This window comes from Oncorhynchus mykiss, chromosome 13, assembly GCF_013265735.2.
Source record: "Oncorhynchus mykiss isolate Arlee chromosome 13, USDA_OmykA_1.1, whole genome shotgun sequence".
Lineage (NCBI taxonomy): Eukaryota > Metazoa > Chordata > Actinopteri > Salmoniformes > Salmonidae > Oncorhynchus > Oncorhynchus mykiss.
This window is the reverse complement of record NC_048577.1, coordinates 22314001-22323453: the sequence shown is the minus strand read 5'-3', so window position 1 is coordinate 22323453 and position 9453 is coordinate 22314001. Positions and strand designations below refer to the sequence as shown.

Here is a 9453-nt window from a genome sequence, read left to right as displayed (position 1 = left end):
CTTTTCCAAAAAAGAAACATTGCCTGCTAGGGTGCATTTTAAATTCTAATAGTTCGCCTTATTTCAATTTATGTGACAAAACAAGCAGTCATTGTAGAGAATCATTGTACCACCGCAACAGTTTCAATTACAGGTTGCACATTTTTTTGGGGGGGCAACATTGCTTTTGTCGAATAAACTTGGGTCTATGAAAAATGATTCCTTAGTTGTTATTTTTCTAGAAATAAAGGCATAATCTAGATTCGAGCCAATGTCTTAAGTAGGTGAACATGTTATTACTCCAACCTCTTGAAAGACACTTTTTCATTTTCGTAAAACAAACATTGTATATGGAAGGAGTGCCTTTCGATTTGACTGCCTGCACATGCGCAGTCCGTTAAAACGATGACGTGTGTTTCTGCGCATGAGTTTAGCTAGCCAAAGTCGCCTTAACGTCGCCAACAAGTGGGATCTGGGTTTTCTATTAGAGAAGCAGTTTCTGCCTGTCTTTGGTATCCATTATATGTTGACTGCATTAAAATAAACATTGTAAAATTGGAAATTGTATTGTTGCTTCTTTCAGTAGACTATTGAGTAGAAGTAGCGTTCCTGTGTAAACACAATTTTGCGTCTACTACCTGCATTCATTTTTTAAATGATTTATAAGTTGTCCATGTTGAATAAGTTAATACATCAGTACTTAATTTGGCTCAAGTAATGAAGGTTACTGTAAAAATGGGTTAATAACATGTCACAAACTGCCAATCAACTAACTTCCGTGACCAAATAAGGAGAAAAAGTAGTACCAGACACAGGCGCGTTGATATGTTCCAATGTGTTATGAGCTAGTACACCGTTTGACTGACATTTGTGTCCCCGGTATTTCTATTTTCGTGTGTCGCACTTGTAGATTATCCACTTGTATTTATCATAGATTGGTTTAGAGATATAGACGTAAATACAGTCTGTTACTTTCATACACTGCTTAATCATGCCCGGATTTTCCGACAGAGATCGTGGCAGAGACAGGGGGTAAGTAAACGCGAGTCTGTTTAGCTAACGTCGTTAGCTAGGAAAAGACGGTGCGATGGTTAGTTTTAACACGGTACTGTAGCTAGCTAGTTACGTTTTGTTTGTCCCTGCCATTGGCTTTGGCTAAATGCGCAATGTTAATGCGACTTCTTCGAACCCTAGTTAAATAACATTTTGCCTGATCTAATTGATGTAACAAGCAGGTCGGGCAAATGTTTAGCTGGCACCTAACGTTAACATTTGTTAGCTATGTATAACGCACGTTAGCAATGGGAGAATCTCAGAGGCCTATGCTATATTTGATACAATAACGATATCCACTACGCTTGCACATCGGCGCATAAAATATAGAATGTGATGTTGGTTAGGTAAGAACCTTGGAATGTTTGCTAATCTTAAATGTGGCAAATTGTTTCGAATCAAAATGCCGGCCGGTTCCCTTTGTTCCTCTACCGGCCGGAATTAAAATGGCAGCTAAACTGGTTCAAACATGACGCAGAAACTAATGTAGTTAGACCTACCACGTCTTTGCATGTGTAAGCCCTTGTTCGTGGCTCTCAGTTCATTACACAAATCATTAAATGAAGGCGTTCTGTAGGGGAGTGTTAAGATAAGAGCCACGACGCTCGGTCTGAACATAAACACTCATCGATTGCGGTACGGGTTTGGAAGCATAAGGACCTTATCTTTAATATCGGCGAAATTGATACACATATTTATTGGGTTAGGGTTCCCACACGGCCATGTTACAGTGCTTGTTTACGGAAGAGGGGGTGTGGACTACCTGCGCTAATTAGCTGTCTGCGTCTCAGGCACCTGTGTAAACGGAAGACTGACGTCACAAACGTGTTGTCGCTAAAAAAAAATACTGTAGGCTGCAACGGTTTACAGATAAAATAATTTCACAAAAGGAAAATATACTGTATTAAAGTAGGTGGATTTGTTTCTTTAACCAATTCATGTTTAGATGGAGTGCGTGGCTTCCAGAGCCAATTTGCCCATAAATATACACTAAGGAGTAACGTTAGCCAAATATTAGACTAAAGGAACCTAACTTTTATCAAGGTAACGTTAGCTGTTGTAGTACTCATCAAGCCATGCTAACTCGTAGGGGAATGTGGGGTTTCAGCTCTGCAATGTAGCTGGCATAACTATCTGACTTCAACACCGCATCCACTGTATGCTCAGTCATCTAATATTAGGTTGTTCCCCTTACTATTTCAGGTATGGAGGTGCACCTCGTTTTGGAGGCGGCGGTGGTGGCAGTAGGGGTGGACCCCCACAGGGGAAATTTGGCAACCCAGGCGAAAGACTGCGTAAAAAACACTGGAACATGGATGAGCTCCCAAAGTTTGAGAAGAACTTCTACCAGGAGCACCCGGATGTGACCCGCAGACCACCTGTAAGTGACCCAGGCAGTTCTTTCCATGTGATTTGAGTGTGTGGTCTTCACCTTTTGATTCAAATGGTCTTTGCCAATGAACAACCTTTTATGTGTCCAATTGCAGCAAGAGGTGGAGAACTACCTGAGAAGTAAAGAAGTAACAGTGAAAGGCAGAGACTGCCCCAAGCCAATGATGAAGTTTCATGAGGCCAATTTTCCAAGTGAGTAAAACCTGTCTTCCAACTTTGCCTAAGAACAAGCTGGTTGTATAAGATGGTGGAATTGAATCTCATATGTAATCGAACTTGTATTTTTCAGATTATGTGATGGATGTGATTGCCAAACAAGGATGGGCTGAGCCAACTCCTATCCAGGCTCAGGGCTGGCCCCTGGCCCTCAGTGGGAAAGACATGGTGGGCATTGCCCAGACAGGCTCTGGTAAAACCCTTGCTGTAAGTACATTGATTTAAAACTACTCTTGGTAGCATCTTTCTGGTACATATTTGTGCAGATGAACCGTGCTCAATTCCCCCCCCCCCTCCCCCTCCCCTCAGTATCTGCTGCCTGCAATCGTGCACATTCAACACCAGCCATTCTTGGAGCACGGAGACGGACCTATAGTAAGTACACCATAAGCCTCTTGACTAGAGAACATCCTTAGTTTTTACAGGATAATTCCCGCTGAATAACACTTGTCTCTATCTTTGTCGCTCAGTGTTTGGTGCTGGCCCCGACCCGTGAGCTGGCCCAGCAGGTGCAGCAGGTTGCCGCTGAGTACGGTAGGGCCTCCCGTCTGAAGTCAGTCTGCGTCTATGGTGGAGCCCCCAAAGGACCCCAGATTCGGGACCTTGAGCGAGGTATCTATCCACCACTTTGTTTTTCGATCATTTGTTTTCTCAGTACGTTGGTTCAGTATTAAATAATTTTGGTGACAGAGGCAGACATCTGAGTGAGTGTTGTCTGTTTCCCCCCCAGGTGTTGAGATCTGTATTGCCACCCCAGGGCGTCTCATTGACTTCCTGGAGGCTGGGAAGACCAACCTTCGCAGGTGTACCTACCTTGTGCTGGACGAGGCTGACCGTATGCTGGACATGGGCTTCGAGCCCCAAATCCGCAAAATTGTGGACCAAATTAGAGTATGTGGCTTTGACTCAACGCAATTCCTTTGGCGAGAGTTCTTCAGTATAAAGGCTCATTCCCGCAATGATTTGCAGACTTCCTCAATACTTGCAGCTCATTTCAATTGGCAGAATTCCCATTGGACTTTGACAAATCATTGCAGAGTCTGCATACCTCGACTAACCAGTACCCCTGCACATTGACTCAATACCGCTACCCCCTGTACATAGCCTTGGTATTGTTTATTTTATTGTAACTTTTTATAAATGTTTTACTTTAGCTTCTTTATTAAATATTTTCTTCACTCTATTTCTTGAACTGCATTGTTGGTTAAGTGCTTGTAAGTGAGCATTTCACAGTAAAATCTACACCTGTTGTATTTGGCGCATGTGACAAATAAAATTTGATTCGGTTTTCCTGTAGGATCATCCATTAGACTGCTTGAAGGATTTGATGAAATACCAAGTCATCTGTTTTCTGTTCTTCTCTCAGCCGGATCGTCAGACCCTCATGTGGAGTGCCACCTGGCCCAAGGAGGTGCGTCAGCTGGCTGAGGACTTCCTAAAGCAGTATGTCCAGATCAACGTGGGTGCTCTGCAGCTCAGCGCCAATCACAACATCCTGCAGATAGTGGACGTGTGCAACGACGGAGAGAAGGATGACAAGTGAGTGACACATTCCTCCTCCGCAAAGCCAAACCTCACATTTACACTGCTTCATAATTGAAGGAATTCAAACGGAAGAACTCTTCAATTGGTCATTAATTAGTCCAGGATAAAGTGAGTCATGCCAATTTGAACCCGGTCTCTTGTCTTTCCACCTAAGGCTCCTCCGGCTGCTGGAAGAGATCATGAGCGAGAAGGAGAACAAGACCATCATATTTACCGAGACCAAGAGACGCTGCGATGAGCTCACCAGGAGGATGAGACGGGATGGGTAAGGGTCATCGCAGTAGTGTCTCATTTAACTGGAACATCATTCTCCTTGTAATGAGTCATGCCTCTGATGTCCATGTTTGTCTGTTACAGCTGGCCAGCAATGGGTATCCACGGAGACAAGAGCCAGCAGGAGAGGGACTGGGTTCTCAATGGTATGTCGGAAATATATTTATTTTTTTGTCACGGCAATGTTATGGACTCGTTTAATGCAACCGCTGTCAGATTTCCATGCAATAATCTGACTACAGAGAACCGAGACCAAAACAACCCAAACAGATATCCGCCATGTTGTGTTGTCAACAGAAGTCAGAAATAGCATTACAAATATTCACTTACCTTTGATCTTCATCAGAATGCACTCCGAGGAATCCCAGTTCCACAATAAATGTTTGTTTTGTTCGATAATGTCCATAATTTATGTCCAAATACCTCCTTTTTGTTCGCGTTTAGCCCAGTAATCCAAACTCATGACGCGAGATCACTAGGTCCAGATGAAAAGTCAAAAAGTTCCGCTACAGTCCGTAGAAACATGATTCTATACACCGTTTGACAATCTTTAGGATGTTTTTAACATAAATCTAAAATAATGTTCCAACCGGAGAATTCCTTTGTAGATACAATGGAACTCAAGTTAACTATCATGTGAATGCGCTTGGTCAGCTCATGCCTCTCTGGCAGACCTCTGACTCATTCCCCTCTCATTTGCCCCCACTTCACAGTAGAAGCATCAAACAAAGTTCTAAAGACTGTTGACATCTATTGGAAGCTTTGGGAAGTGAAATTTGACCCCATAGACACTGTATTTGATAGGCAAAGAGTTGAAAAACTACAATCCTCAGATTTCCCACTTACTGGTTGGATTTTTTTCGCAGGTTTTTGCCTGCCATGTGAATTCTGTTATACTCACAGATATCATTCAGACAGTTTTAGGAACTTGTTTTATATCCAAATCTACTAATAATATGCATATATTAGCAACTGGGCCTGAGTAGAAGACAGTTTACTCTGGGCACCTTATTCATCCAAGCTACTCAATACTGCCCCGAGCCATATTTAACTGAAATATTTTTCCACAGAGTTCAAATACGGCAAGGCCCCCATCCTCATCGCCACCGACGTGGCCTCCCGCGGTCTAGGTCAGTATGGCTTTGGTTAAACCCTCTGGTTGTTTTCCTCAATATTTTCACTTTTAAAGAAAGTGGTTTTGGCTTTCTTTAACTTCTATGCATTTTCTGAGTTTTTCTCACCTAAAGGTGCAGTCTTTGTGGCAGGGCCTAGGCATGACAAGTTCCAGGCCTCGAGGGGGAAGGAGGACATATTGGAAATGAAGTTGCCCCACTGGCTGCCACCCAGTGGGCCTAGAGAGGTGAAAGCTCTGTGTGCCAGTAATCCTCAAGTCAAAAGGCAGTGTGGCTAAGCCTCGTTTCTGATATCTTTTTTTATTTTTTATACTTGACATTATTTGTTCTCTGTCCATGGATTTTACCTGACAAATGCCTTCGTCGAGACGTTTCCAACTTAAACGTTACACACACAAAAACAAACCCTTGACGTGACCATTTGCCTTGCATGCGTTTTGTAGAGGGCACTGTATTGCAAGTCACTGTTTGAGATTTGGAGCGATTCTGTTAGTTACGGAGCTTGTCCCCGAAAAAAAGCATGGGTGTTTTGCAAATGTCACAGCTTTCCATTGCTATATATTTTTTTCTCCCTCACTCAAAGCACTGGTTTTCTTGAAATGGAGAGAGCAGTTTTCAACTTACTCTTGTCGAATCGAAATTGATGAGAAACTGGCACATGTGTTTAAGGGGCTATGGGAACATCTAGAGAAAGTGAAAATAGAAGAGCTTCAAAAACCAAAGTTCCTCCCTCGCCTGCTTTTTAAAAGTCATGTCGAGACCTGCCAACGAGAGACATTTTCTCAAGTGAACGAACACTGGCTTCTGGGAAGATCTTGCCTCGACGAGACTGATGGGGGCAGGGTGCTCTATGCTCTCTGAGGGGCACCACAGGGGTCAATACTTGGGCCTTTTTCATTTTTGCCTTTTTTGGGTCCCCCCTCAAATTAGTACTTGGTCTATTCGGTCTTGGCAAGACGTGCAGTGAGGCCTTTATTAGCAAGCTTCTCATGAGTGTGTACTGGGAAAAAGGACCTTCAGAACCCATACCAACTGAAAGGTCCTATATTGGCACACGAGGAGGCAACAGTGCACATAGCGGCCCTACTGCGTAGAAGCTCCTGGATGTCACTTGACAATTTGTGGGGGAGTTCGCTGCATTGGGAAAGGACTAGTGAATGCATACTCCTTAATGGTAAGACTTCAAATCCAGTTCTTTTCCTCCCCTGGTTAAAAAAGGGAGGGAGAATGCCTTAGGATTTTTTGATATGGTAAGCAAATGGAGTGTGCATCTCGTTTCTCTCTTCCCACAGTAGTATTCCCATGGAGTAGAACGTTTTTCTTGGATTGTGTTGGTTAACCCTGTTCTTTGCAGCTCAGTTAAGTCTCCAGTCTGGAACCTTTTAGCTCTCCATTCTATATGCTAACCTTGTCCTTTGGTCTGGCTGTTGTGGTGTGCAAAATCCTGTATGGCGTCCTTTTTGCCACACTGCAACACTTTACAGATGTGGAGGATGTGAAATTTGTCATAAATTATGACTATCCTAACTCCTCTGAGGACTATATCCACCGCATTGGACGCACGGCCCGCAGTCAAAAAACGGGCACCGCCTACACCTTCTTCACCCCCAACAACATGAAACAGGCCAGTGATCTCATAGCTGTGCTCCGCGAAGCTAACCAGGCTATCAACCCCAAGCTTCTCCAGATGGCGGAGGCCAGAGGAGGTAATTCCTATGGCGGGTGAGATGCGAACAAGGCTGTGGTTACATCTGCAGACATAAGATATCTATTTGAAGGGTTTTGGGGCAGAGGTTCTTAAAAAAATAATAATAAATACCAAGATGACCCACCTTGTTCTCACCATATTTGTCAACTATCATTTTAGTTTAAATGTCTTCACGCCACCCATCACTGCTATCAGTCTCATCACTGCCCTGTCTCTTTTGTCTTGTTTTCCAGGTCGTGGAGGGGGGGGAAGAGGTGGCTTTAGGGATGACCGACGAGATAGGTATTCTGGGGGAAGGAGTTACGGTGGTGGTGGTGGTGGTGGTGGTTACAGGGACAAGGATAGCGACAGGGGGTTCGGTGGGGGACCAAAGAGTGCCTTTGGCGCAAAAACCCAAAACGGAGGGGGCTACGGGGGTAGCACCTATAACAAGGGCGCTAGCTCTGGCGGTAGCTACGGCAACAGCTACAGCAGCAACGGACAGGCTAGCTTCGGCACCACCAATCAGGTGGGTGCATTCGGTGGCCAGAACTTCCAGGCCCCTCCACAGTTTGGAGCCGCACAGGCGGCCACCCAAAACGGCATGGGTCGCCCACCGTTTCCCTTTAACCCACAGGCACAGCAGCCCCAACAACCCCCACCCATGGTACCCTACTCTATGCCTCCTCCTTTCCCACAGTAACTGACTAGGTGTAGATTGTGCGCACAATTCACAACGAAACCACCCTTTTTCCCCTCTTGTCTTTTAAATCTTATATGAATATTATTATCCTTTGTACTGTTTAACTTTTTTTTTGCTTACAGCAGGGTTGGAATTCTTCAGTAACCCCAAGCATTGAAATGAGTCCCAATGGGGGCTGTTGAAGTGCATCTTTAACTGGTGCACCTCTCCTTGACTGTTTTTATTTGTTACATTCCTCAGTAATTTATTTTTACTAAGTAATGCAGATTTTGAGTTAGTGGTATGTTTTAAAGTGATATGTTAAGATCTTACCTGGGGGTCATGCATGGGCCTTCAAATAAAACAATTCAATTGAAGTTGTGGTGGTTCATTGTTCTATTCTGATTATTCATCCAGCATTTTATCTTAGTGGATATTCAATTAAAACAATTACATTAGGACACAAAATAATTATTATAGCAAACATTCCTAATTGCACAAGTATAATCGTTAGGAGGTAAAAGAACGTAAGATAATGGATGAAGACTTGTATCATTTTTTTTCTTGTCCATACGGATGTGACATAGCCAGCTTTACTTCCGGGTGCTCCCAGTCCACGCATTTCACATGGTTGCAATTATTTTAGATATAGACGTGTGTATGTTACTTTTTATTACATTACGTTGTCAGGCTTTGCCAAAACTACTCGTTTAAGTGCATTAACTTTCAAATGTCAATTTTCTAACGTGATTTCAGCCTAGGAATGACTCCTAAAATGAGACGTCACACAATGCATTGCTAGTTTAATTTCAGCTTGACGCATGCTCATTTACTGTGTTAGACGACTCATCTGGAGATGTGAGAATATACCAAAAACGTCACTATGCTGCAAGATGGATTTTACGCTTCAGTACTGCATCTTCTGCCAGGTCTGTCGCTGAGGGCTCTGACCACACCGAAACACTGATGCAGCTATGCACTGACAGGTAACTTTTATTACATAGCTTCTGGCCAACTTCATAAAGATTATTTTCAGCGTGGAACCAACTGTGGCTATGGACCACTTGGTATGGAACTTAAAAATAACATTATTGAACAATGGTGGAACTCTGATAGGGTGCAGGGCAGAGGTGTTCGGGATAAGCACTCTACACATAAGTAAGGACAGAACTACTGAGAGGGATGGACAATTGAGTTGTTGACACCGAGAACCTACGTCAAATACTTTCCCAGAGAGCTAAGCCAGGACCAACTTATTCAGAAGCTACAGCCCCTTAACCAGAATGGTGCATCTGTTCGAGACAGTCTTTTCCAAGGTAACTATCATTGGATGTTGTATTGAACACCTCTACTATTTTTGCATGTGCGTGTAACCGATGTGAAATGGCTAGCTAGTTAGCGGTGGGGCGCGCTAATGGCGTTTCAATCGGTGACGTCAGAGGGTGTTGAGGGTGCAACAGGTCAGCACCTCAGGGTACGAAAATGTGGTTTTC

At 43.7% G+C, this 9453-nt stretch overlaps 1 protein-coding gene across 1 annotated transcript; it reads left to right on the top strand.

Annotated features, from left to right (window-relative positions):
* Positions 1-792: 792 nt before the first annotated feature.
* On the top strand, positions 793-8337 carry LOC110485955 (probable ATP-dependent RNA helicase DDX5). The gene is made up of 13 exons (XM_021557216.2): positions 793-1011; positions 2236-2413; positions 2520-2616; positions 2714-2847; positions 2950-3015; positions 3111-3252; positions 3371-3531; positions 4007-4179; positions 4340-4450; positions 4543-4604; positions 5529-5588; positions 7076-7297; positions 7533-8337. The coding sequence occupies exons 1-13, from the start codon at positions 971-973 to the stop codon at positions 7979-7981; spliced, it is 1896 nt and encodes a 631-aa protein (XP_021412891.2). The 5' UTR covers positions 793-970; the 3' UTR covers positions 7982-8337.
* The last annotated feature ends 1116 nt before the right edge of the window (positions 8338-9453 follow it).